The sequence below is a fragment of the Cervus elaphus genome, chromosome 20, assembly GCF_910594005.1.
Source record: "Cervus elaphus chromosome 20, mCerEla1.1, whole genome shotgun sequence".
NCBI lineage: Eukaryota > Metazoa > Chordata > Mammalia > Artiodactyla > Cervidae > Cervus > Cervus elaphus.
The window spans coordinates 55,428,185-55,455,075 of NC_057834.1; the positions used below are offsets into that span (position 1 = coordinate 55,428,185).

Genomic DNA, 26,891 nt, shown 5'->3' on the forward strand with positions numbered 1-26,891 from the left:
CCCCTCGGGCTGTTGCTCAGCCTTAAACAAGGCCATGTAAGGCACGAGAGGGGCTCTGAGGCCAGTGCGCTTCCCTCCTTTGATCTTCCCGCTTCTATTCTTAGGTCCCAGGAGACTGATCTGCCTCCTTGTTCTCCCCAGGGAGAGAAAGGGAGGGGGAGGCCATAACCAAAGAAGAAGAAGTAATTGTCAGCGTCTAATCTGAGCCTCAGTGGTGACACTGAGGGACCTCTGAGCAGAGTGGATACAGCAACTGGTTTGATTAAATCAAACCTCTCCTGCAATGTTGTTAAATTAAACTGACAGGCCGGGAGCAGATGAGGGAGGGCAGGGGAATCATCGCCTCCGGTGGGGGCAGGGAAGGCCGTGGCTGGGAAGAACATCAGATGGTAGCAGAGCAAGGCCTGTCCTTTCCCTTATTTGCTGACTATAGATAGGAGATGAGATTTATGGATGTGAGAGGCTGAAGTACCTGTCTGAGCACAAGCTGCGTAAGTGACGCACCGGCAAACAGCTGCCTCCCAGGAGGCTCTGCGAATTCCCTCGGCAGTCAGGCCTCACATTTGGAACAGCGTTCTTGACATTTCAAAGGGCCTCTACCCACTTTATCTGCACAACAAGCAGACAGAGTGAGATTACTTTCCTCACTTTGTAGCCAGTGAAACTCAGGCTGAGGGGGATTACAGAGCCAACTAGTAGGCAGAGACAGGCAGCAGATCCAGTCCAAGGATCCCAGGTCTCCCGCCTGCCCGTCCTGGCCCGCTCGGCCCCAACATATGCCATATGGCAGAATTTCCCAGGACTCAGTCCCTGAACCACCAGCTTTTCTCCCACCCACCAGAGAAACATAAACCACACATGGGCCATCAGGAAAATGCCAGTCCCCACCTGGCTTGGTGCAGCCCACCTGCAAAGCACACAGCCGGCTTTCAAAGGTCACCAGGCCATCCTAAGGTGTTCATATCACTCTCCCACCAGCCCAAGCCCTTCTGAGTCCTTTCCATTCCACCTTCATTACAAGTTGGGGGGCAGGGAGTGGGAAATACAATATTAGCAACACTAGCACACAGCGATAGGAAACGGATAACACTGATACCCTGCTGGCTTCCTCAACTGTCACCCAGTTCCTCACCTGCCAAAGCTAATTTTCCACTCACCAGTGGGTGAGAGCTCATTTCAGAGTGTGGGAGTCACACACACTCACGTACACGCATGGTTACCCAGAGCTACTGCGAACCAAGTAATGCCTCAGCCAGGATGTCCTGTTCTCACTTCCGATGCACCCCAATGATTTGTTTATTGACACCTGCGCCCCTCTCCAATCTGTTTTCAGGGGATGGGGATGCTGGCAAAGATGGTGCATAGTGATTACCATAGATGCCGTGGATCCCTACCTCCTGCAAAGCAGGCTCATCACACACAAGTTAATGATTAGAACCTGGGACAGGGAGAACAAAGGACAGAGGGAAGTGGAGAGAGGAGCAGACTTTCAACCACTGCCACCGTAAAGGAAACTGGAGGAGAGAGAGGGCACAAGGTGGTACCATTTGCTTGATGAGGACAGACAACTGGAAATAGTACCCACTAGGGGGGAGTGTGTATGGGCCACACCAGATATGGCCTCACTGTGCTCTTCCCTTTATCACATGATTTTCATCACCACTCTTGACCTGAAAAAGCAAAGAGCAGGTGGGCAGATAGGTCAAAGGTACTCCAACAAATTATCACCAGCCTCCTGAGTTCATCATTGGTATTGTGACTGGCCACATCCAAACCCAACGCCTCCAACCTATCCATCTGAAATCATAGATCTCCAAGGCAAGGAGTTGGATTCCTCTAGAAATACCTGCCAAAGTGTGATGGAAGGAAAAGAGGTCTTGGGTGGGGCGGGGAGAGGAGGGGAAGAAGAGGGAGGTTCGCGGGACCTGGGTTCCTATGCTGATTTTTGCTATCAGCAAGCTGGGTGACCTAGGGCAAATCACTCAACATTTCTGTGCTGCGCTCTCTTGGTTTGTAAAACCACATGCTTGTGTGGGAAATGCAGACTCTCAAACTTTAGAGGTCACGGAGGAGAAAACTGAGACCCAAAGAGGTTAAATTACTAGTCTGAGGCCACACAGTGAGGCAGTGGGGTGACAAGAGAGCATGGGTCCTGAACTGAAGCCAGAGCCTCTGCGTGACCTGAGAGGAGTTCTGGCTCCCCATCCCCTTCCTCATCTGCAGAATGGAGCAATAGGAGTCCTGCTTCTGAGGGCTTGGGAAGAACAGATGAGTGCCTGACACAAGGAAAGCCTTCAACAAATGGTAGCTCGCTCTATTTTTAGTGATAAGACTGGAGATTCAGACCCATAGAGCTTGATTTTGGGTCTTTCCACAAGGTCACAATTCTCTGATTATCTATAAGATCTTTTTCAGCTCCCAAATTCTATGATTCTAAGTCAGAGAGATTAACATGCAAGTTATTTCCAAAACCCTCCAGGCAGAGACACAAAAGACCATTTAGGGGATTCATTATTCACTCTCCATTGCCTCAGTCACTTTCTATGGATGATGATTCATGAGGAATAATCACAGCAAAGAAAACCTGTCCAAATGCAGGGAGGAGGGAGGGCAATAAAAAAAAACCCGAACTCCTTTGCATGTTCAGCTCCTATTCTTTCATTTGTATCTTCATTTGTTAAGTGACAACAGTGTTTCCTAGCCTCATTGCCTTTCCACTCTGGGAACTAGAGGCTCTCTCTTCGTACAGACTGAGTCCCTGCACACCCCACCCGCATCCCCATGAACCCTCTGGGAGATGGCCCAGCCTCTCTGGCCAAGCAGAACCCCTCACAGAAGCAGCTGTCACCTTTGACACTGGTTCCCCTCAGGATCTCAAGGCTGAAACTTCAACTGGACCCCCAGGCTGATGTCCGGTCAGTGTGAAGACAGTCCTCCAGCACCTGCAAAAGACCAAGGAGGTTTAGGAGCCAGCCTGGTGGAAGCAAATGCGCAGTAAGCCAAACCTGAAACGTGACCTCTTCTTCTCCTCACCCCATGGCCTCAGGGGGAGAAGCCAGTAGACTTCTTTCTCTCTTGCTGACAAATCTCCCCCTGGCAAGGGGCCAATGCCTGGTCCTTGCTTACAGCTTCCAGAAACTGGTGGAGAGGGCCAAGTTGTGTGTAATAAAACCAGCTTTCACCCTGAGTTGCAGGCCATGTGAAGTTATAGGGAAGTCAGCACTGGGCCTCCAGGGAGTCAGACATGTCAGAATATCCCCCAGAGAGTGCAGGGAGCTGGTCACTTTCCTTCCCAGTTTGCATCAACCAGCATCAGTTTGCACAAATTCCATAAGTACTTCCCTTCGCTCTGCCCTGACATTCTTCAGGTGTTCTTTGCAGTTGAAAAATATTTGCTTTTCCAGCCAATGTTTGCAAAATGGAAATGTTTACTTCCCCACAGAAATGAGACCATTGCTTAGGCACCATAAGCACAAGCCCATAACTGCAAATAATTCCTAATAGGGGTGGGGAGCAGTCCATTGACTAAACTGCTCAGTATTCAGACTAGTCTAATTTTGCACTTACAATTCCTTCTGAATTTTTCAGGTGACATAGTCCGTTCATTCATGGGAGTTTTCTCAAACTACTATCCCACTACTGCTTCCTCCAACACCTTCCTGTGTCCCTCCCTCAAAATTTCAGTGCCTGTAAAACTGAGAACCTGGTCTCAGAGCCCAGGGAATTTGTAAAGAAGTGATGGTTCTGGGAGTAGCATCTAAGTTAGCACTCTGTGTAAGAGTGATGGCTTTTCTGCAGATGGGAAAGTACCAGGACTCACTCCTTCAGTGGTTCATCATCCCTGTAATCCACTTGTCTCCTGCTTTCTGCAGAGGAGGGCAGTAGGAAAAGGTTACCTTGGAAACAGGGAGAGTTTATTATATCACCATAAAGATGAATCTCTTTGGGCCTCAGTTGCTCTGTCTGTAAGCAGGGAGAATGATACTCTATGTTTGAAGACAGTAAACACTAAGGAGTTCCTTATGACTAGAGTCTTTGATTCTGCCACCCAGTCAAAAAAGTTTTTACTTAAATCCCAAAGTGAATCTTTCTTTTGGAACCTAGATAGCTCCCAACATACAGGCCACTTCGTCTCTCTGCTGTCTCCCCTGGTGTTGGAATTGAAGAGGCTTCTGTCTAAGGTGGACAGAGGAAGATGTCATGAAAACTGAGAGATTATTTTAAGAAGAGTTAGGCCTCTGTCCAGTTCCTCCCCCACCATTCAAGCATTCACACCAGACACACAGTCTCTGCTCAGCACCTCTGGGCCTGCCTGCCAGGAGAGGTCCTCTGCCTGGAGAGAAACAGTTCCGCAGTGATATCTGAACACATTCCAACAGCACATGTTTATCTCTAGGGTCAGCCTTTCCTGTTGATGCTCAGAAGGCATGGGGGGAGCGGGGAGGGGGATTGGGATAATGCTCTTGGCAGCCACAAGGGGTGGAGGCATGAACGCAATGGGGACACGGACCCCGCCCTTGGGAGGGTGATGTCATAATGAGGTTTCTAGACTGCGTGTGGCCATGTATCTCTTTCCTCACATCAGGATGAGCTCCCTGGCTCTTCTGTTGCCAGTGGAGATGAGATAGGCACAGCCTCACTCAGCAGTGCCTCATCCAGAGCAGGCTAGGACTTGGTGGGTGGAGACGTCCAGGTGGGGACCATAGGATCTGGAACCAGAAGAATGGCAGTGTTTCCATTGTTTAGTTTAGGATCTGAGCTCTGTCGGGACACAACAGGTTCTGCCTGTCCCTTTGAGTTCAGTCATCAGTGCCAGGACCTTCAGGCTCTGGCAGTGGGGCAGAGGGGACCCCCTTCCCTGAGAGGCTGGGCAAACCACAGGAGTTTTTTACACCCTTAGGAACTGCAGGAGCTGCAACTCGCTCCCTCAAGAAAAGTACTTATCCCTACCAGCAGGGGGCAAAACTGAGATACCTTCTGAGGCTTCCACCCCAGCTCTAGACAGCTTTGAGAAAGTACCTTCACATCCAATCTCAACACCTTTGATTTATTCTTTATTTTCCAATGAGGTAATCTCACCTCCCCCTCAGGCTGAGTTTTGGGGGGCAGGAGGGAGGAGGCTGAACCATTTGATTCCTCTTCAACAAAAATGAATCATGTCCCCTATCCCCACACCCCCATCCTCAGCCCAGGAATATTTATCTCTTGTTTACACAACCATGGCAACAGGCTTTATTCTCTACTACTTAGGAGGAAAAAGAAAAAGTGGAGGGCAGTGCTTTTTCCTACTCCTGTCTCCTGCTCTGCTCAGGTGACAGATCTATCATTTCAGAAATCAGGTAAGACAGAGAGAGCCCTGCACTCTGGTGTAATGTTCTTCCCAGGGACAGGGGAGCAAGAAAGCTGCAATATACTGGGATCATAAAAGCACTCCAGAGCTTGACAGTGACTGTCCTCCAGAATCCTGTGGGAACCACAGTACTAGCACTTCTGACTTGTCTGCAACTCCTGAGCACTGCAGTAAGATTATGGTTATCATTTTTTTTTTTCTTGCCATAGCTTCGACTTTGAAAGTGGGTGGTATGCAATCTTTGGCTTTGCTAACAATATATTCTTCATCTCTAAGAGGGATTCTTCTTTGCCGTGACCACTTCACAAATCATTTTCAAAATAGAGTTTTGTAATGAATGTAAAAGTTTTAAATTCACATGTTTAAGCTATAAGTAAGGGAAACAGGCCAGTCAAAGGAAAGCATTTGTCCAAGATCATACTGTGTTATCAACAGTTTGCTGTTCAGTCCGCCCAGTCGCCTCTGATTCTTTGCCACCCCATGGACTGTAGCACCAGGCCTCCCTGTCCCTTACCAGCTCCAGAAGTTTGCCCAAGTTCATGTCCATAGTGTAGAAGGCCTAATTACCCAGTCCTGAATTCTTGCCAAAAGATCAGCCTGCATCTCTTGGAGGTTTAACCATAGCCACTCTCCTACTAACTTCCAAGAGGATTCCAATCCATGGGTCACAGGGATGGAGAAAAATCAGACCTGAAACTTGATTCTCAAGACTATTTCAACCACTACGCACAAACTCTATGCCTCCCATAGTTGCCGCTGTATTGGGTGCTGGAAAGCAAAGCACAACCCTCCGGGTTGAAGAACCATTTTGTGGTGTTTCTCCCCCCTCCCTGCCCTCTCTCGCATAAAGCTTCCCCGTTGGACTAAATGTTAATGGGCAATCCCAGAGGATTCAACTTCAGAACCAGTTCAGCTGGGCTGGAGTACTCAGCTCTGTCCTTGGAGGTGGCTCCCACTCTGAAATCTCCTCGGGTCCTTTCCAAAGGGGCCCCTTGGGGATCTCGACTCACGACTGCAGGGAAGCCGGAGCGGGCTCTGCGACGCTGAGTGGACTAGCCGGGCCATTCTGGCCGCTGGCTGTGGCGGACCTGGGAGAGCGGAAGGAAATGTATTTTCGGGACTCTCCCAGCCGACGTTGGAAACGCGGCAGCAGATTCTCAGCTCCATCCCGCAGCGGTCGGCTTCTCAGACCCACGCGGGATCCTGGGTAGCGACCGTGAAGGGAGAGCGGGCATCTGAGCTTGGTGATGCCATCCAGACACAGGCTTCGGACCGGGTTTTGACCCGCCTGTGCGTCTTCTTCCTTTTCTCTAGCCAGCGACTACCGCTGCCCAGCTTCATCCAAAGGGGGCACTCGGGGCTAGGCCGAGAACCCTAGATAAGGTCCACTGTAACTGCGAGCCCGGGGTTAAGTGGAGGCCATCCCACTGGACTCTGCAGTCTTCACGTCTAAGGATGTTCCTGGCTAACCTCCCTCCTCTTTCGCTCCCATCTCGCCATAGTAAGCAGAAGTGGCGCTCTTTGCCGGCACTGATCACAATAGCCGAAGCTTGTGCCTTCGCTTTTTGCTCCCTTTCTCGCGTCTTCACACGGTTCTCACTCGGAGACTCCTAAATTCTGCCCGGGGCAAACTTTTCGCGTTAATTACCTTGAAACAACACGTCTCTGATTGAGCTAATTACTCTCGTGCCCTGCAACACGCCCCCCTCCCCAACCCGGGCCAGGACGCGTGGCACGGTGCCTGGGCACAGGGTGGGAACCGCAGCCCCAACACTCACGGAGCCTGGTGTTGGGGGTCCTGGGTTCGGCTGGGAGGAGCGCCCGGGTCGGCCTGCAGGCGCTTCTCCTATTCACCTGCGGCACCTCCACGGGCCAGGGCCTGGCTGGAGCTCGCACACCTCCGGTGCTTGGGCCTAGTCTGTTGTATAGAATCGTGGCATCTTTGAGTTTCCTCTGTCTTCTCCGACTTAACAGAGAGCTTTCCAAGTGGCCAGAGCAAGAATTGGGATAACTGGGGGAGAGCAAGGCTTGCTCCTCCACCCCTAACCGCCCTATTGAAAGCAGCCCCTATCCCATGACCCTATTTTATGTTTTCATAAAGAATCATTACCTGAAATCGCAGTGTCTATGTTTTTGTTTTTTGTGTGTGTGTTTTTTTTTTCAAACCTGTTTGTCTTATTCCATTCCGTCCCGCCGCCCCATGTTCGTTCTTAAAGCTAGAGAGCTTGCGCGTCTTATTCAGTATCCGCACGCAGACCTCCAACCCTACCCGGAGTACTAAGTAGAGCCTCCTTTGCTTCGTGTTAAATACGTGAATGGACCGAGCGGCGGCTCCTCCGCTCCCGGGGTGAGGAGTGGACGGGGAGGACCTTACACTAGGAGGTCAGGTAGGCCCACACTTCCCAAGTCCACTTTTTTGAACAGTTCAGAATTCAAAGGAGCTGCCGAGTGGCATTTGGGGTGGAGGGTGCTCCTTTTCTGATCAGTTTGGGAAACTGGGTTGACACTGAGGCACTCAGCTTCTTCCAAGACTGATACCCAGAGCCCATCCCTAAGTCGGGGCGCTGTCTGTGGGGGGGGGGGTCACGTAATTTGTTGGGGGACGTCGGTACAGTCTGGCGTGACGATACCCCCCTCCTCCGTACGGACCAGGGGCCAGGTAGGCGTCGCCTGTGCTAGCCTAGGCCCCCAGGAGCGGAGGTCTCCGCCTTGTGCACACACCCGCCCCAGGGTCCACCCACGGCCGCCCAGCCCGCGCCCCCTGTGCGCTCTCCTCATTGGCTGAAGGCGTCCCCCTGAGTTCTCATAGGCTGTCCCACTTTTCCCTCCGCCCCCAGCACGGACCGCGCGCAGCCAGCGGAGGGGAAGTGGCTCCAAGTCCAGACCTGGGAGCCGAGCCTCTGCTCTGCGCTGCGAGAGGCGCGGAGCGCAGGCTGTCCGGAGCGCCGGTTCAGTGGGACCAGTGATCCCACCCCGGGACTCTCTCGTGGAGCCGAGCCCGGCCAATGGGCGCATGAGGTAGAAGAGCAGGGAAATGGACTGCTATTTACGCCGCCTGAAACAGGAGCTGGTAAGAGCGGAGCGGGCGCCGGGGTGCGGGAAGGCTGCTCCGCCCCGAAGGGTACCTACCTGGCTGGGGCGGAGGAGGTCCGGAGAGGAGAGGAGGGGACGCGGCTAGCAGGCGGCGGACAGGACCTGTCCTGGGGGAAAAGGGCTGCGAGCAAACTTGTGTGAGAGGGAAGCATTCAGGAACCAGTGAGAGGGACCGAGAGCCAAGCCAGCTCCGACCGAAGTGCGTCCTGAGATCCTGAGGGAGCAAAGAGGGCGCACCCGGGACGCGGATGCCGGGCTGCGGGAGCCGCACGGGGCCGCGGGAGCCGGGAGGAGGGTGCGCGGCCCCAACCCTGTCCGGGGCAGGAGGTCGGCCGGGGACTGCTTGCTTGAGGGGAGCTGGCACTGCCGCCCCCACCCCCACCCCCCAGCCCTGGCGGCCGGGCTTGGCAGGGCTGGCGCGGCTGCGGGGGCAGGCCCGGCCGGCTGTCTGCCTGGGCTTGCCTGCCAGCGGGGAGGGGGCTGGCAGCTGGACCCGCGGGGGAGGGCCCGGCGCGGGAGGAGGGGCGCCGCCTGGCAGCTCGCGAGCGGGAGAGCGGAGGCCCAGCCAGATGTCAGGTCTGGGCTTGGGGAGTGCGGAGCGAGCGTGCAGAGGACGGGCTGCGGGGGCTGGAAGTAGTGGCACCGTCTGGGGGCGTGGGGAGCGGGGATGGCAATCGCGCAAGGGGGAGAGGAGCGCCCCGCTGAAACTCCGTTGAGGGGCGGCACGTTGCTTCTCACCCACTTCCTATCCCACCCTCTCACACCTGCCACCTCTCTTGTTCTTTCCACCACCAGAATTTAGATAGATATCACGGACGTCCCCGCACCTGGGCCCCCACGCCCATCCCTGTCAACCAAGCTCTCCTGGGGCTTTGCCTCCGTCTCTTTTTGTCCCTTTTAGTCTGTTTCTCTTGGAGTCGACCTTTTTTCGGTCTCACTTTTCTCCCTTCCCTTTTTTTCTTACTCTTCAGAGCCAGGGGCATCCAGGCTCACAACAGACCTGGATCCAGAAAGTGTCAGCCCGTGGCCCTCCAGAGTCCAGGACAGCCTCTCCCACTCTCCAAACTGAGGAGGGAACTTGACAATTTTATCAGGGGCCAGCTTGGGGAGGTGGGGGAGCTTATAGCAGCAGGTGTCCTTTTTGATTCTTCATGGTCAAGTGGCCCAGGCACTCTTTCTGTCTGTCCCACTCCAGGCCTGCCTTCTCAGGTCGGTGGTCATTTCTCTGGGACTTCATTCTGAAGCCCTTTTTGTGGTGACCCTCAGATGGGAACTTTAACCAGAGGATTGCTTCTTAGATGAGGGACAGAAGAGTCTCCATCATGTCCCTTCCCATGATCATTTTCTCATGCTTTCCATGTCAGTTTGGGATGGCTGGTCCCAGCCCACACATACACAATTCTGACTTTTCCCATTCCTTTGTCCAATACCAGAGAGAAAGGTCAAGGTCACCAAGAGGATGTCTGAAGTCCAAGACTCAAGTCAAGAAAAGAATCTAACAAAATTCTCTTTTTTTTGCTTGGAATCTGGGACCACACCACCCACCTCAGGATCTGCCTTAATAGAGGGTTTGTGGGTGTTCCTGGCATGGGCTTGAATTTTAAAATCCCACTGATTTGCATTTTTTACAGCACCCTAGGTGGGAGGTGGTGAGGGGAGGAAGACAGCCTGTGGATGCCAGGAGAATAAAAGAGGCAACAGGAATCTGAACAGAACTGAGCTCCAGGTCTTGATTTGCACCCTCTCCTGCCAAGGACTTGAGCCCCAGTCTCCGGGAGGAGGAAGGGGAGAGGCTGAAGTCACCCAACTCCCCATTAGCTTTCATTTGGCCCTTTGTCTGAGCAGCTTCAGCCTTTGCCTCTCTTGGAGAGGAAGTCAAATGCCTGGCCTGGGGCCCAGAATGACACTCAGATGGGAGAGCTCTGCACCCTCCTCCACCGATGGTGTTCCGCCCCCTCCCCAGTGCCAGTTTGCCCAGAAAGGAGACCAAGTAGAGTGACAGGCAGAGCTATCAGAGTCTTGTTCACTCCCTGACGCCTCAGCCCAGGGCTTAGGTAACAGAGCCAAATCGCAGTTCCTCTGTTTTCCCAATGGGAGTGAAGGAGAAAGTGGAGCTGAGTTAGCTCAGGCTCAGCCTTTTGGCTCCTCTAAGGATTTTGGGGTTTGAATTCAGTGCAGCTTGGTCATGGCTGGGTTAGGAAGGTCTGTGATGGGGTGGGAAAGGCTTATAGTTAGTATATGTGATGAGCTTAAAGTGTGTGTGTGTATGTGTGTGTGTGTTTGTGTGTGTGTGTGTTCATCTCAGGCAGAATCTTCCCCTCCCACCCAGGAGGGACTGTGTGTTGCTTGGCTTTGCCTTAACTTAGTGTTGAGAATGGCACTCACGTAATACTAGTCAAGTTCTATGTTCATTTATGCCATTAAATCCCCTTTAAGAAATATATGTCCTGAAGATGCTGTGGGTTAAAGCTGCTGGAAAAGGAAACATGAAGAATAAGTTGTGAAATTATCTTTGTCGAAGGTGTTCTGAGCTCCTCTCTTGCATCCTGGCCCTGCCCTTGGCCTGGAAAATCTGGACAAGAAGAGTCTGTTCCTGCAAAACTGAAGTAGCAGAATTTCCCAATTTTTTGAGGCAGAAAATTTGCATTGTAACAAGCGAGCACTGGAGGGAGGCTGAGGACTGGGGGATCCTGGCTTAGTTAGGTTGATGTCTGGAGGACTAGCCCTTTCCCCCTATTCGGAAGAGGATGGGGATCTGGTTTCAGGGCTGAAATGTAGCAGGAGAGTAGCAGCAGCTGACACACTTCTTCATTAGGATGAGAGGGTCAGGCTGTAACTATTCAGTAGGGAATATATCTCTCCCCACTCCAGCAGCAAAGAGGGGCCCTGCCTGAACACTGGCCTTGGGACCAGCTGTTCCTTATACGCTGCTCCCTTGAGGGCATCCAACAAATGCGGTAGACACAGGCACACAGAGGAAGCAGATCTAAGATGTTCAGAGGGTGTCACTCATGAGTTCACATCAGTGTAGAAGAGCACATAGAGTGCATAATGGGTGAGTCAAGTATAGTCAGGCTGGGAAGGCTTCCTGGAGGAGGAGGAGGAAGTTGATAAAGTCAGCTTCTGGAATGTCAGTCCTAGCCAAGGCATGGTGAAGCAGCAGGGAGACTTCTCTCGGGCCAGGAAGGTCCTTCTAGGACAAATTGTTCCTAGAAGGCAGTTGTCTGGCCACTAGTGGCCAGAAGTTTAGGAGGTTCTGGTACATGGAGGAGGACCAGAGCATAAAGGCAGAATAAGGAGGAGATAAAAAGGTGATAGAGGAGATACATTTAGGAACAGCCTTCAGCCCTTAGGGCAAAAGAGCAAACTTTCTGAGGCAGAAAACAGCTTCTGCAAAGGATCTCATAGTGTGATCGCCCTTGATGGTTAGATCTAGGGTGAGACGACTTTGGACTAGACTATGTGGGGTGGTGTGTTCAGTGGGAAGAGCATGGAGCACAGGGTTTGGGGTCTCCAGGTCCAACTGAACTCAAATCCTGGCTCTGTGTGACCCTAGACAATAACTTGACATCTCTGTGCCTTGGCTTTCTCATTTGTAAAATGTCTTTTTTTTTTTTTTTTTCATACCTACTTTAGGGACTTCTCTGTGGTCCAGTGGTTAAGACTTTGCGCTTCCACTGCAGTGGGTGTGTATTCAATCCCTGGTCAAGAAATTAAGATCCCAAGGAATTAAGATAAAATAATAATAAAAATAAAAACAATATACCTACTGCATACAGCTACTGTGAAGATTATGTCAAGTGCCTCCCCAGCTGTATGTCCCTAGCATATAACACAGTACCTGATGTTCTGTAGACGCTTGGTAAACTCACAATGATGAACTGATCAGACTGGCGTACATGTGTCTTTCATTCTCAGAACACACTTACTGAGTTCATACTATGTTTAAAGCACTTTGCCAGGCACTAGTATGGTGGCTACAAATATAAACAGACCCTAGCCTTCTGAGAATTAACAGTTTAATAGGAGTGATAATAATAACATTATTAACTGTTAATATAATTATTAACTTAATATTGATTCACAGTTTTTGATATGATATGCCAGATAGCTCATGTATTGTGTCAGTTGCCAGAGCAACCCTGAAAAGTTGTAGTTCTGTTATTCCCATTTGATAAATGAGACATGGAGAGGTGAAGTGACTTGGCCACAGGATAGGGCTGATAGGTGGCAGAGCTAGGATTCAAACCCAGCCAGTCTGACTGCAGATCTCACACTCAGAGTTAGCACATGCACGCAGATCTCTTGCACAGAAACAGAGGATATGTGCTTGATGAGAGGCATGCATTCAGTGCTCAGAGCGAGAGATTCCCTCCAGCTAGCAGATCAGGGAAGGCTTCATGGAAGAGGTGACATTTGAATCACACCTTGAGGGATAAATAGGGACAGGAACAGGAGAAAAACAGCATTTCAGGCAGAGGATGAAGTGATGTGACCAAAAGATGCAGTGATAGAAAGCATAGGAGTGTTTGAAGACTGTCTAGAGGGGAGATTTGAAGACTCACTTGAGTTTGGCTCGAAAATGGGGTATATGTAGAGAATGGGAACAGGGCTGAAAGAGCTGTTGAGAGCAGATTACGGTCGTGGTGGTGGGGGTCAGGGGGTTGAATGCCGTGCTGAAGAGTCTGATCTTTTCCATATGTGTTACAGAGCAGCGTGATTAGAGTGATTAGAGATGTACCCTGGGATCTAGGAGGTGGTAGGGGGTGGAAATGGCAAGAGAGGGAGGAAATTGAGGCAGGAAGATAAGTTAGACGGTTACTACAAGAGTCCACGCAGTAGAGTATGAAGACCCAAACCTGAAAGGAGAAAAGGAAGATAGCTTTTTGGGTTTCCTTGGATGCCCAAGGTTGGGTTGATTGGCTGCAATGGAGAGGGGCTAAAGCTGGACAAGGGGAAAGTGAGGCTGGGAGCTGAGCTCCCTACAGGGGCGAGACTGGGCTCCCCTCTCAGTCCGTCTGCCTCTTGCCCAGGCACAAGGCCCCCCAGTAGATCGTTCATTTGGGAAAGTGGGCTCATGCATTTCACACCCGTCCCTCCTCCAGTTCTTGGCACAGTTTCTGCTTTACCTTCCTGTTGAGAGTTCCAGCCAAGAGCAGGGGGCTGTGAAGGTCCCTATTCACTCAGCTGCAGAATGGGCCACTTGGCAAAAGTGGGGCTTTTCCCGCTTCCGGCCCTGAACCCCCTTCTAGCTTCCAGAGGGGTTGAAAGGAACTGTGTGGGGATCTTGTGAGTAATGGGGGTGGGGGGAGCGAAGCGGGGCACACTGCCAGGCCTATGGGCAAAGCTGGAGCCTGCGTCAAAGGATTCCGGCTGAGCTGGGAGAGGGCGTGAGATGGATAGATGCAGGGCACAGCTGTGGGATCAGTCAGGGGCCGAGGAGAGGGCTTGGGAAGGTTGCCGAGGATTCTGGTGTCACATTTTCCCATCCTCACTCCTCCCACACCACAAAAGGCCCAGCCAGTGCCAAGGGGTGGGGGGAGCTGTCCATGGACAGCTGACCCCACACTACCCCATTGAGCGCTCGGGGCTGGAGGGCCAGCATGGTGGGGTTTGGCCTCCCAGCAGCCTCTTCCCCTTCAGCCCCAGGCAGGCAATTCCTCTTTTCCCCTTTCAGATGAGTCAGTAAAGAGATGCCTTCCGTGAAAATGAACTGAATTGGGTCCTGGAGTCCCTCCAAGACTTCATGCTCTTCCTCCCTGTGTGATGATAAAATTGCCCTCACACATTGCACTGACAGTCCTGGTTTCTTCTCCCAACAATCCCACGAGGCTGCGAACTCAGGGATTATGATGACATGGAAAGCTCAGGCCAGGCGTGGCATCCCAGTCCTCCCCCTAATCCACCTCGGAACCTCAGTCTATGGATCAGTGTTTCCACTGGAGGTGCCCGAGATATCAGGAGATACTCCGCTGAAAAGCTTAGTTTTAAATAGAGAAAGAAAGTGTTACCGTCTGTTTATGGAAAGTGATATACATTTCATATAAATTTCCATATAAAAACATTTATTCACATGAACAGATTAAAGTATTAAATAGGAGCCGAGGTAATTTATAGATATGATGAAATCATGACGGAAAGTCTAGGGAACTGTGTTCGGGCAAACACTGAGGGGGAAAACAAATCTCCCAGATCCCAAGTTTCCTAGCCCATTAGGTGGGAATGACTCCACCTGCCTCGACAGCCTCCTAGTAATTGTGGTCACGGTCACGTAGAAGACGGAGCAAGTGTGTACACATGCGGGGGTTATCATTTTACACTCAGACCGAAGTACAAAAGGTTGGTGAGTCCGCATCATGTTGAGTGGCCGAGTCAGGCGGCTGGAGCAGCCAGGTCCCCACAGGACGGCATGGGGCTCCTTATACACACTGGCTTGCCCCGCAGGCATCCAGCTCTGATGCAGGGAGGAAGCCAAGGCTGGTTTAGACTGCAGCAGGAGAGACTAAAGTTTGACAAGAAAGACATTTTTAGAGGAAGTGCTGGGGGCGGGAGATGGACTGTGGGGTGGTGTGGATGCGAGGAGGCGGTGAGACCTTTCTCAGAAAGGATTCACACAGGATACACTTGTCATGGGTATTGTGCTGGGTGGGGGAGCAGGCTACCTCTGTGCATGTGTGCATACACGTGTGTACAGGCATGTAGGAGTGTGTGTGAGCTGGGGTGGAGAAAGAAAATAGTGACTGTTAGAGCCATTCCCACTAATCAGAACTAATTAGACCCTCTTGCAACTTTTCCAGGGCTTCCCAGGGTGGCTCAGTGGTAAAGAATCCGCCTGCCAATGCAGGAGACGCAAGAGACCCAGGTTTGATCCCTGGGTCAGAAAGATCCCCTGGAGGAGGAAATGGCAACCCACTCCAGTATTCTTGCCTGGAGAATCCCATGGACAGAGGAGCCTGGCAGGCTACAGTCCAAGGGTTCACAAAGAGTTGGGCACGACTGAGCACACACACGCGTGTGACTTCTCTGCCTGAGCCCTGGGGGAAGTCGGGTGTGATTCGGCAGTGGAGACTAGAGAGGAGGTCAGCACCCGCATCTTGGAGATGGGGACTCACTGTTCATTTCTAGCTCAGGATTCTCTCAGACTCAGCCCCTTTCTTTTACAGCCACCCAGCACTGCTCTCTCCTGTTGCTCTTCAGCAAGAGACACCCTGGGATCTGATCACGTCCCACGCTCTGGGGAAGACAGCAGCCTGCCCTCTGGCCCTTTCTCCTTGGGTGACATCACTCCCCTGGGGCTGCTGGGAGCGGCAGCTCGCCTCACAGTCAGGCCCCAGCGGATGCTCTGACCTCCCCGACGCCCCCTGGCCTCCCTGTTTCCCAGCCTCGGCCTTCCTTCTTCCATTCTCAGCCCCCTCACAGCTGCCTCTTGCTCTGCAGTGTCAGGGCTCCATGGCCAGCTGACTGAATCCGGCTGGACAGTGGGCAGGGGGGTGCTGAGGCTTCCCTTTCCTTCCCCTCTCCTTCCTCTGCGTGGGGCCACAGTGGGAGAAGGGACCGGACGAGACGTTTCTCCTTGATCGGGCCAGTTAGATGAACAGAATTCTGTCACTACTTTGTGTTAAGGTTCACTGAGGAAGAAATGTGCGGAAGTTCTTAGGAAGTCCTAAACTAAGAAAACAGCCACACATAAACACACATTACATCATGTCATCTGTTCAAAGCTGGACCAGGAAGGAGCTCTTATTCCTATTTTAAAGAATGCAGAAATTAAAAGACACACTTTAAATAGCCTGCCCAGATTACACGGCAGAGCTGGGATTTGAACCCTGTTCCATCTGTCTCCAGTACCCAAGATCTTAACCAGAACACCATCATTTTCCATAGGGCTGTAACTTCAGCTCTTTTTAATGGGCAGCCCTGAGTTCGTACATTACCCACACATTCATTCTCACTGGAAAAAAAGGTACAAAATATCAGAGTTATTTCTTAAGGATTTTTCCATACTGGAAGAAATTGAATGGGGTCATTTCATTCCTCCCACCGCCTCTGATCTGGACTGTGTTCAGCCTTCTGGAAGGAAGCCTGTGAGCTCCAACTCCCTGCCTCTTGGTGAAATGAAACCTTGAGAAGCGTCCCTGACTCTTTCTCCCTGGGTAGCGACTGATCGTCTGAGGGCAGCAAGCAGTCTAGGAGGGGTGACTCGGGGTACTCCGCATCCATTTTATGGATATGTAGCAAGTGCAGAGGTGCTGGCTGGGTTCTGGGGTAACACACTGATGTGCAGACCTCAGTCTCTGCCCCCAAGAAGTAGATGCTCAATGAATGTTTCATGAAAGACGCAGCACTTATACGCACAGAAGAGCTGGGGCAGTTCTGAGAGGGGTGAGCATTTTAAGTGTCACGGAAGAGGTTCGATCGAAGCTTGGGGTGTATATGGGAGCAGATTATGCTTCTGAGGGTTGGAGTTCTGTGGTTTGGTGGCCAGAAGGCCGGCGAGGAGGCTCCTGCTGCACTGCAGAGAGTGGAAGGACAGATGTGCGGCATCTGGGGACAGGAGCCAGGGTGGAAAAGCCAAACTTGACCCCAAGGCTCCAGGTTGGGGTGAGTGTACAGGGAGGGGACAAAAATAGGAAAGTCAGAGCAGCAGTTTGCCGGGAAGGGATCTTGAGGAGTTTGGTTCAGGGCTTAGAGTCTCCTGACTCTGCTCTTCCAGTTGTGGCCAAGCTGCCCCTCAAAGGAAGGAGTCAGGAAGGTGGCAGCCACAGGAGACAGAGCAAGGGGCTGCCTGCACGTGGGGGCCACACCACGGCTGTGTCTCTAGCTGATGCTGCCACCACGCAGATGGAGCAGGTTTGCCCAGCAGCCTGGCAGACCCCAGGCTGTCAGGCCCGACCACCATTTCTTGCTCTTTCTTGGGCAAGGTGCTGAGTGTGGGCAGTTCTTTACTCAGCCAAGGCCTCCTTGGCTTCCTCCACTGTCCGTTAGCACCGCTGGCTCTGGAGAGCCTGACCACCAGGGAAGCCCGGCCAGGGCCCCTAACCCCTACCAAAGTCAAAGTTGGCAGGGGCGGGTCTGACCCCAAAGCCCGAGAGGGTCAGCTGCTGGCACAGTGCTGCAGAGACTCTGCGCCTTCCCTCTGAGCCCCCCACCCCTGCACCCCAAGGGCTGAGCTCTCTGCCTTAGGACACGGCTGGGAGGTAAGATGATCCCTGTGGGTCTCCAGGGGGCTTAAGAAACAGATGGTCCGCTCACATGAGGTTTGCCGTTGTAACTTGAGCAGATCTGGAGAGGGAGCTGGCAGGACCAAGGCAGCTTGGGCCCCGGGGACGGGAACCTTGTGAATGTTATCAGACGCAACATCCCCTGCCCAGCCTCCAAACTGGGCCCTCACCCAAGTGAGTCTCTCAGCCCCTTCCAGCTGGCACCTGGGGCTCGAGCCTTAGACACCCACAACGGGGCTGGGGACCCTGTCCCCACTCTTGGCGAGGGCAGTGTAGCCAATTGGGCCAAGACGACAGGAAGAGCTCTGGAGCCAAGTCTTGAGAGCAGCTGAGAGAGGACAGGTGTTTGGAAGGGAGAGAAGGGCTGGGCAGAGCTGGGCAGCGTGCATGCATGCTCAATTCCTTAGTTGTGTCCAACCCTTTGTGACCCCATGTCCTGCAGCCCGCCAGGCTCCTCTGTCCATGGAATTTTCCAGGCAGGAATACTGGAGTGGGTTACCATTCCTTCTCCAGGGGATCTTCTTGACCCAGGGATTGAACCCTTTTCTCCTGCATTGGCAGGCAGGTTCTTTATCACTGTGCCACCTGGGAAGCCCCAGAGCTGGGCAGGGGTCTCGGCCAAACAGAAGCTTCCTGACTCCTTATCTCTCTCTTGACCAGTCAGATGTGAACAGCAGTGAAATGAAACCTCAGGCCTACTCTCTGAGCTCCTCCTCTTCCCCTAACGTTCCTCTCAATCCTCTTCCACTGCCTAGCCCTCCTGAGGTGGTGCTTGGTGGTTAGGACCCTAGCATTGGGAGTAAGATGTCCTGGCTTCGAATCCCAGCAACATGAGCTGGGTAACCTTAGGCAAGTTACTTCACGCTGCATTGTGGTTAATGCATATGTTAACATGAGAATTATAATACCAACTTCCTAGGGCTTATATAAAGATAAAACGAGATGGTGGGCACAGAATACTTAGCTCAAGTCCTGTTCACAGTAACTGCTCACAAACTGTTATTGTCATCGTCATCCTCGTTTCATGAAGGCTCAAGAGAAGCAGGCAGAGACACAGAGAACACAGATGGACACAGAAGTTTTTGTATCCTCAAACTGATCTCGGCCCCACCTCTTACTATCTATGTCATCTTGAGCAAGTTACTTATGTGCCTCAGTTTCCTCATCTGTAAAATAGGAACAGTATTAGTCACTACCTCATAGAGTGGGCTTCCTGGTGGCTCAGACAATAAAGAATCTGCCTGCAGTGCAAGAGACCTGGGTTTGATTCCTGGGTTGGGAAGATTCTCCTGGAGGAGGAAATGGCAACCCACTCCAGTATTCTTGCCTGGAGAATCACATGGACAGAGGATCCTGGCAGACTACAGTCCATGGATGGGGTCACAAAGAGTCAGACATAACTGAGCAACTAACACTTTCACTTTTCATGGAGTAGTTGGAGAGATTAAATTTTGATTAATTTATCCATATGCATATGTGTATACCTATATATAGCTTAGGACAGTGCCTGTCTTAGCAAGTCAGCTGCCATTAATATTATTTCCTTAATCTAGCCATATCTGTGTTAAAACCCCTCCTCTCCCAGTCCTGATCTGCACTATCTAGGCCGGACAGAGGCGGGGTCAGTGGCAGGCTGGAGTGACCCTGGCGGTGTATATTTGGGAAGCAGCCCTTCCCCTGGCTCACGGGCCCTGTGCTCTCTCCCCTGCAGATGTCCATGAAGGAAGTGGGTGATGGCTTGCAGGATCAGATGAACTGTATGATGGGGGCGCTGCAAGAACTGAAGCTCCTGCAGGTGCAGACGGCCCTGGAGCAGCTGGAGATCTCTGGAGGGGGTCCTGCCCCGGGTTCTCCCGAAAGCCCCCGGACACAGCTCGAGCCCCCTCAGTGGGAGGGGTCTTGCTCCCCCTCCAACCAAGCTTCTCTTGGCAGCACCAGCAGCGCCAAGTTTCCGTCGCCTAGGAGTGTGTGTGGGAGGGAGCTGGCCACCCCGCCCAGGACACCGCTGCCAGAGCCCCAGACCTGTACCCAGCAGGGGCCAGAGCTGGCGGAACCCGATGACTGGACCTCCACGTTGATGTCCCGGGGCCGGAACCGACAGCCTCTGGTGTTAGGCGACAACGTTTTTGCGGACCTGGTGGGCAACTGGCTGGACTTGCCAGAACTGGAGAAGGGTGGCGAGAAGGGTGAGACAGGGGAGGCGGGAGAGCCCAGAGGAGGGAGGGGCCAGCCTCGGGAGCTGGGCCGCAGGTTCGCCCTGACAGCAAACATCTTCAGGAAGTTCTTACGTAGCGTGAGGCCTGACCGCGACCGGCTGCTGAAGGAGAAGCCAGGCTGGGTGACACCCACGGCCTCTGAGCCCCGAGCTGGACGCTCCCAGAAGGTCAAGAAGCGGAACCATTCCAAGGGGTCTGGACATTGCCCCTTCCCAGCTGCCTCAGAGCCCAGAAGAGGGGAGAACACTTCCACCAGCTGCCCCAAGGCCCTGGAATCCTCACCCTCGGGCTTTGATATTAACACAGCTGTTTGGGTCTGAATCCCAGAGACAAAAATGTGACTGAACCCAAAAGGGCCAGGCCCCAGTGCTGGGCCCCTGGGAAAGAGGCCAGGCGGGGTCCCTTCCCCCAAGAAAGGACGATGAAGAAGCAAGAGGGCCTGGAGCACGGTTGACAGGCCTGTGGTTGGGAGAGGCTGTGGTAGGCCCTGGCTGGTGGGGGAGGGGAGAGTTCCTGGACAGAGAGAGAGTGTGTGTTGCTACCCGGCTGGAGGTAACAGCAGGGTGGGGCCTGAGGGAGGAGACCAGGATATCCATCTGACATTCCTTCACTGCCCCCAAAGACCTCAGTTGAACATTCTGCATGGATCTGGCTGGCACTGGGGCCTCAGGATCCCCAGAGATGCCGCCAATAAAGCCCTTGTTTCTCGTGTCCCCAGGCTCGTGTGCTTCCTTGGCACAGCACTGCTCCAGCACAGGTATTAAAGCCCAGCCCTCCTGGGAGCAGGAGCAGAGCGGCAAACTCCCACCCCACTGCCTTCTGTTGCCTTTGAGATTTCAGCCCATCCCCAGACCCTGGGCCACGGCTGAATAAGGGGTGTGTGTATAAGGAGGGCATGGGGAAGCCCACGCCTTTCCACAAGCACAGGAGAGAAAGCCAGTATTTGTAGAGCGCGCTAAATGTTTGGAATCCTTTTCATATCCATGATCTCCCTTGTAAATGGGCAAGAAAGGCAGGTAATATTCCCAATTTCCAGATGAGGAAACACGCCTGGATGTGCTACCCCATCCAAGGATGGGCTGCAGGCAGTGGCTGACTAAAGAGCAGATGCTGGGCTCTAGAACCCCACATACTCCTTCCGCAACACCCTGTCCCCGGGACACAACCCCCACCCAGGGCGCAAGAACCTGTAAATTCACCAGCAAGGTGAGGGTGAGCCAACAAGAAATGCACACTCGGGCTTCATCTTCCCCTCATCCAGAACAATCCACGGTGGAGGGGCAGTGACTCTGCTCCAGCACCGAGGCTGCACCTAAAGCCTCGCTGGGCACATGGCCCAGAGAGCCTGCTGCCAGATCCAGGGCCCGCCCACTCGGGTGGGGAACACCCACGGGCTGGGAAAAGACAATGTGGGTCCCTGTTTGGGCTGAGCCTGTCCAGGAGGGCACTCCCTTCCTCCTCCTTAGCCTTCTCCTGGCTGAACTCCCCTCTGCCTGATGGGGGTGGGGAGTGACAGCTGCAATTAGAGGCAAGACGCCTTCCTGCCCTCAGAGCATTTAATAGCAAACTGGGGAGGAAAAAAACAAGGCTCTTCCTGAATCCTGGACCCCCAGGGGAGAGATGGAGGGAGGGGGCTTAGCATGAGCAGCCCCACAGCTCTAGTTGGGAGGTGGATAGGGTCACCCTCAAATTCCCACACAATCACATGGTAGATGTATATATAGTTCTGGGTGGTGGAAGCTACAAGAGGAAAGGTGCTTCCCCCTCTTGCCCCACCCCCTGTTTTTTTTAGAGCTGGCTATTTGCTAGGCAGTGGTGCACATGTCAAAATAACCCTAGAAGGTATTGTTAATACCTGGTCATTTAACGGAGGCTCTCAGGAGTCATGTAAGCTGCCCATGTCAGATTACTAGCAAATGAAAGAACCAGGATTTGAAACAGAGCAGACTAGATCCAAAACCCCTGTCCTCTCCTCTCTTATCCTTGGAGTTTGCCAGCCAAGCTAGCCCCTTCTGAAGGAGCAAGCCCCCACCCATCTTTTCTGTCTCCACAGAGATCCGAAATCCAATCTAGGTGAAGGCTCATTGGCCATGGCTGCTTTGGGTGGTGGAGGGCGATGTGTGTGTGGAGATTCCACCTACTGATGCGTTGAGTCCTGAGGCAGGGAGACATGGGCTGCTGGTTTCAGGAGAAACTTTGCTGTGTGCTTAGTCACTCAGTTGTGTCCAACTCTTTGCGACTCCATAGACTGTATAGTTCACCAGGCTCCTCTGTCCTTGAAATTCTCCAGGCAAGAATACTGGAGTGGGGAACCATTTCCTTTCTTCAGAGGATCTTCCCAACCCAGGTCTCCCGCTTTGAAGGCGGAGCTATCTTTACAGTCTGAGCTATCAGGAAAGCCTGGGGCAGAAGCTGCTGCTGCTGCTACTGCTAAGTCACTTCAGTCGTGTCCGACTCTGTGCGACCCCATCCCTGGGATTCTCCAGGCAAGAAGACTGGAGTGGGTTGCCATTTCCTTCTCCAATGCATAAAAGTGAAAAGTGAAAGTGAAGTCGTTCAGTCAGGTCCAACTTTTTGCAACCCCATGGACTGCAGCCTACCAGGCTCCTCCGTCCATGGGATTTTCCAGGCAAGAGTACTGGAGTGGGGTGCCATTGCCTTCTCCAGGGGCAGAAGCTACCCAGCAGTCATTTAAGGAGGCACCAGCTCTGATTCAGCAATGATCATACAGGAAGCCAAGTCACCTCTTGGCCATTCATCTGCTTTGTGGACCAGTCACTGCAATGCAGACCAACTGAACAAAACTTTCTCAACAGCTCCCCATGCCAGGTACTGTGGTCGGAACTAACAACAGGCCAATGACAAGGACCCAGTATTCCTGACTCAAGGGATCCAGCAGGAAGAAAGAAGCAACTCGTAACCCATCAGTGAGCCAGAAAGGATCTGAGGGAATGCAAACTCACTGTAACTTGGGCCAGGACAAAGCAATTAGTGACACTTGCTGCCACATACTTGCAGGTGCTGGGCACTGTCATCTTCATGCTCTTATTTCCTTCTGACCACATTCAGGAAGCGGCTGCTATTACTCTTGACTCTACATTGAGAGGCTCAGAGAAGGTGCACAACTTGCCCAGGGTCCCGGTGCCAGAGCTGGGATTGAAGCAGTTCCACCTGACTTGCAGGCTAGAGCTTTCACACCACCCCACAAACTGCCCGTATTTACTCCAAAGCCAAGTCAAGAGGAACAACAACAAAACCCATCCTCCCCGCATTATCCACGCATGGAGAATAAATGGAATGCTGGCTGCCTGTGGCAGTGGGGAGTTTTGCCTGGGTCTTGACAGGGCTCATGTAGCTAGCGCCCCATCCCGTGCTTTGCTGATGAAAGACTAGGGTTGGTTGACTCATTTGTGTCCCCTCTGCTGCCCCATTATTTTTCCTTCTCCCTCCCCTTCTGGGCTCCTGCTGGGGAAATGATGGAGACTGTATTTTACTGACACTGAGGGGACAGGTAAACAGGAACGTGTGAAGCCTAAGTGATATAGGAATGTGGGGGGCCGTGTGCGCAAGGGGAAGTAGTGGAAGGAAGTAGAAACTGACAGCTTAATGCTGCCCCTGGGGCTCATTTTATGGCTAATTAGGACATGCAAATTAGCTGGAAACTCATTTAATACCCTCCCTGGCAAGGGGCCTGCCTCACACCTGGCCCACTTCCCTGGGCAGGTGTAGGGGTCCCCTGACTGGCTCAGGCATCGGCTCGGGGCCCCACATGGCCACTCTGTGGCCCTGGGACCAGAGTGTATCTATAGGTTATTTCTGACCACAAGCAGGAGCTAAAAGAGGCCCTGCTGGTATGGCCGGAGGGCTGATTGGTCTCCTTCGTCTTCCCATCTCTTTAGGCCTGGGACCTCTCTTTCCCAGAGGGTCTGTCTCCCTCCAGCACTTCCCCTGCACCACCCCTCAGGGTGAGATCTGAACTCAAACTTGCCCTAAGGACTAGAGGCCTGGTTCAGCTCTGTCCCCACCACACATCCCTGAGAAAGTGGGACCCTTCATCTTTGCCAAGTCACAGCAACATTTCCTACAGAGTCTCCATGAGACAGCACAGCCTGTCTCTCTGGGGAGCAGGGCCGGGAGACGTCTTCCTGTCACTGGGTAAGCCCGATGGGGTTGCCTGACCTCCCTGAGCCTCACCGTCCTCAGTGTGGAACAGAGATCATGCAGGGCTGCTGGGAGGTGTGAGGGCGTGAGGCATCTCCAGGTCTAGAACCTTGAGCAGAGCAGCTCAGTACATATCGGATGACCAACCTTCACTTCAGGCACTGACCATGTGATCCAGGGCAAAAAAGCTGAAAGAGGAAACAGCTTTGTCTGATCCCCGGTCTCCTCTTCTGGCCCTATTACCCCACGGGATTATAGCAAGGATCAGAGAAGACAGTAAGTGCAAACATGTTGTACATTGTAAAAATGTTCCCCAGATGGGCTGTTGGCCAAACAGCAAACAAACAATTTACACTTTTCTGTGGAAGGATATATGTGCATGTGTGTGTGTGTTGGGGTGGGGCAGGCTGGGTACGGAGGGGTACCCAGCACAGGCTGAGCTCAGAAATGCTTGAAAACCCCCCACTGCCTGAGGATGTGCTGGAGGGTGCACTCTGACCCCCTCCACACCCCAGCTCTCCCTCACTGTAAACCCTCAGGGCCCTCGCATTGCTGGCAAGGACTAAAGAGGTGATGAGCCAAGTTCTGATGGTTTAAAGCGGTCAGGCCTCCATCTGTGTGCTCTTTAAGGTCTTAGCTGCCGAGTCCCTGCCTGGCCCCACAGCCCTGCTTCTCCCCACAACCCCCCAGCGGCCCTGAGGGTTTCACAGTCCTGGCTGCGGCTGCCTTCCGAGAATCCACTACCTCTGACAGGGTGAGAGGGAGGCTTCCGCGAGTCCTACCCTTCATGAGTGGCTCAGGCTGGTGCTGCCAGGGGAGGGGTGCTGGCCTAGAAGGGCCTGGCAGACCCTTCTAGAGTACAAGGACCCCAGACTGCAGCCCCCTCTTCCTACTATCATCAGGATGCCCGACTCCCCTTGTTGTTGTTAGTTGCTAAGTCATGTCTGACTCTTTTCTGGCCCCAAGGACTGTAGCCCTCCAGCCTCCTCTGTCCATGGGGTTTCCCAGGCAAGAATACTGAAGCGGGTTGCCATTTCCTTCTCCAGGGGATGGATCTTCCTGACCCACGGATCGAACCCGAGTCTCCTACATTGGCAGGTAGATCCTTTACCACCGAGCCACCAGGGAAGCCCCTGACTGCCCCACCCAACACTTAAACAGGATGATGAAACCTCGTTCCCAGATTCCCTCTGAGGTTGACAGAGGACCTATTTCCTGCCTGTGCCCTTCAATCAGTTCCGGCACTTCCCTCCACCCACCACCACCAAGCCCCAGATGTAGTCAATACACCCCCAAAGCCCAGGACACGCACACACACATGCACTCAAGGGCATCACAATTCAGTCAGTCTCTCCACTGTCCCTAAAACAGAGTCCACATTCTTGTCCTCACTGGAGCCCACCTCTTTCTTCCTGGCCCTTGAAGTGTCCCGACCCCACACTCTGCCCCCATCTCTCTCTGAACGCATCTTTGTTACTGGTCAGAGAGAGCTCTCCAAGGAACAAAGTGGGAGGGAGCCTTTCTTGGGCACCTATTCCTCCACACAGTGCTTGGGGCCAGAATAATCTGACCAGGGGCCATGACTACACCTCCCACTTGGCCTTCTTGTTGGCCAGGCTGGGCCCAGGGCCAAGGAGGGAGCAGGATTTCTGAACCACAGGTCTCAGGCCACAGTGGCCACGCTCCCTGGCTTCCTCTCCACAGACTCCATTCCCCATCTGCCTGTTCTTCGGCCCATCTCTCAAGACAACCACCCTGTTCCAGGGATACAGAAATCATTGCCCAGAACGACCTCCTGCATGCTCTGCACCTCTGCCTTCCCTCAACCACCACCCGGGCCCTTGGTCCTGCCCTCGAGTTCCTCCCACTGGCCAGCGAGAGGGCCTTCGGGCACAACAGATGGCACCTGGTTTGCGGGGGCGGGTACCCCCATCCAAGGGAAGAATCAGGTTTTGTTTTCTTGCTTCCTCCGCTTTGCACATGTCGCTCCCCTGGCTGCTCTTCCCTTCCTCCTGTGCCTCCCTCAGCCCCCTTCCTCACCTCCTGCTGCTGACTGGTGTGTGTGTGGGGGAGTGGGAAGGTGGGGGGGCTGGGGGTGCTGGAGCGTGCAGCTGGGAGGAAACGCTGCCTGGGATCTGAAGGAAGCGTCTTTGGGATCCTGTGACTTCACCCTCACTTGGCCTGTCTCCCGTGGTCGTCCCCAGGCCCAGCCCTGCCCTACAGGCCCCAGTGGACTTGCTTAGCCTTATTTCTGGGCACTTCTCATCCTCCCACTTGACGCTCCAGGGAGGTGAGCACTTTGTTCTAAGCTTGGGCTTTTTTATGCCTTTAGGTCTTTGACCTGCTGCTAACTTGCCCACCGCATCAGACTGGCTGACTTGTTACTCATCTTTCACGCTACAGTTTAAAAGGCATCTCCTGTGCAAACCCCTCCCTGGAGGCTGTATCTGTGCCTGCACCCACACATGGGACTTATTTTGTAAGTCACTCCAGGGCAGCAACTCCTCTTCCCCATTCCTCTCCACGTGACCTCCACCCCTCAGAGTGAGCCCCTGGAGTGGGCTGAGCCCGGCTCCTGCATCTCCTGCTTCAGAAAAGATCAGCAGTCACAGCCTCTCAGTTGCCTCCCCAGGCCCACATCTCACTCCTCAGTTCACTCCCCAGGAGAGGGGAGCTGGGCCAATGTCACCTTCATGAGAACAAACTTCTCATCACAAACCCCCTCCCAAGCTGCTGTGCGGTGCCCTGGGTCCCTTGCCTGTTCCTTGGGCATCTCCACACTGGCTTCCCAGGCCAATTCTATTGTAACACAGACCGTCTGGGGAGCCCTGGCCCCACTCCCCACCAGCT

The 26,891-nt window shown here is 53.2% G+C and overlaps 1 protein-coding gene and 1 long non-coding RNA gene across 3 annotated transcripts; one reads left to right on the forward strand and one right to left on the reverse strand.

Annotated features, from left to right (window-relative positions):
- Window positions 1–2,498: 2,498 nt before the first annotated feature.
- Window positions 2,499–9,112, reverse strand: LOC122677205. The gene is made up of 3 exons (XR_006335732.1): window positions 8,480–9,112; window positions 4,581–4,709; window positions 2,499–2,942 (listed from the first exon to the last, which is right to left on the reverse strand). It is a non-coding gene; the product is annotated as an uncharacterized LOC122677205 (long non-coding RNA).
- On the forward strand, window positions 8,198–20,591 carry INKA2 (inka box actin regulator 2). Of its 2 annotated transcripts, XM_043877119.1 has the most exons (3): window positions 8,198–8,420; window positions 15,607–16,825; window positions 19,376–20,591. In XM_043877119.1, the coding sequence occupies exons 2-3, from the start codon at window positions 16,766–16,768 to the stop codon at window positions 20,198–20,200; spliced, it is 885 nt and encodes a 294-aa protein (XP_043733054.1). In that variant the 5' UTR covers window positions 8,198–8,420; window positions 15,607–16,765; the 3' UTR covers window positions 20,201–20,591. The 2 variants fall into 2 exon arrangements, with proteins under 2 accessions (XP_043733054.1, XP_043733055.1); XM_043877120.1 differs by lacking the exon at window positions 15,607–16,825.
- The last annotated feature ends 6,300 nt before the right edge of the window (window positions 20,592–26,891 follow it).

What these genes read in the sequence shown, in the direction of transcription:
- INKA2 (XM_043877119.1), top strand. Translation starts at nt 16,766, where the DNA reads ATGTTTCATGAAAGACGCAGCACTTATACGCACAGAAGAGCTGGGGCA. An exon ending in CTGGGGCAGTTCTGAGAGGG is followed by an intron (nt 16,826 to 19,375) that starts GTGAGCATTTTA and finishes TCTCCCCTGCAG; the next exon opens with ATGTCCATGAAGGAAGTGGG.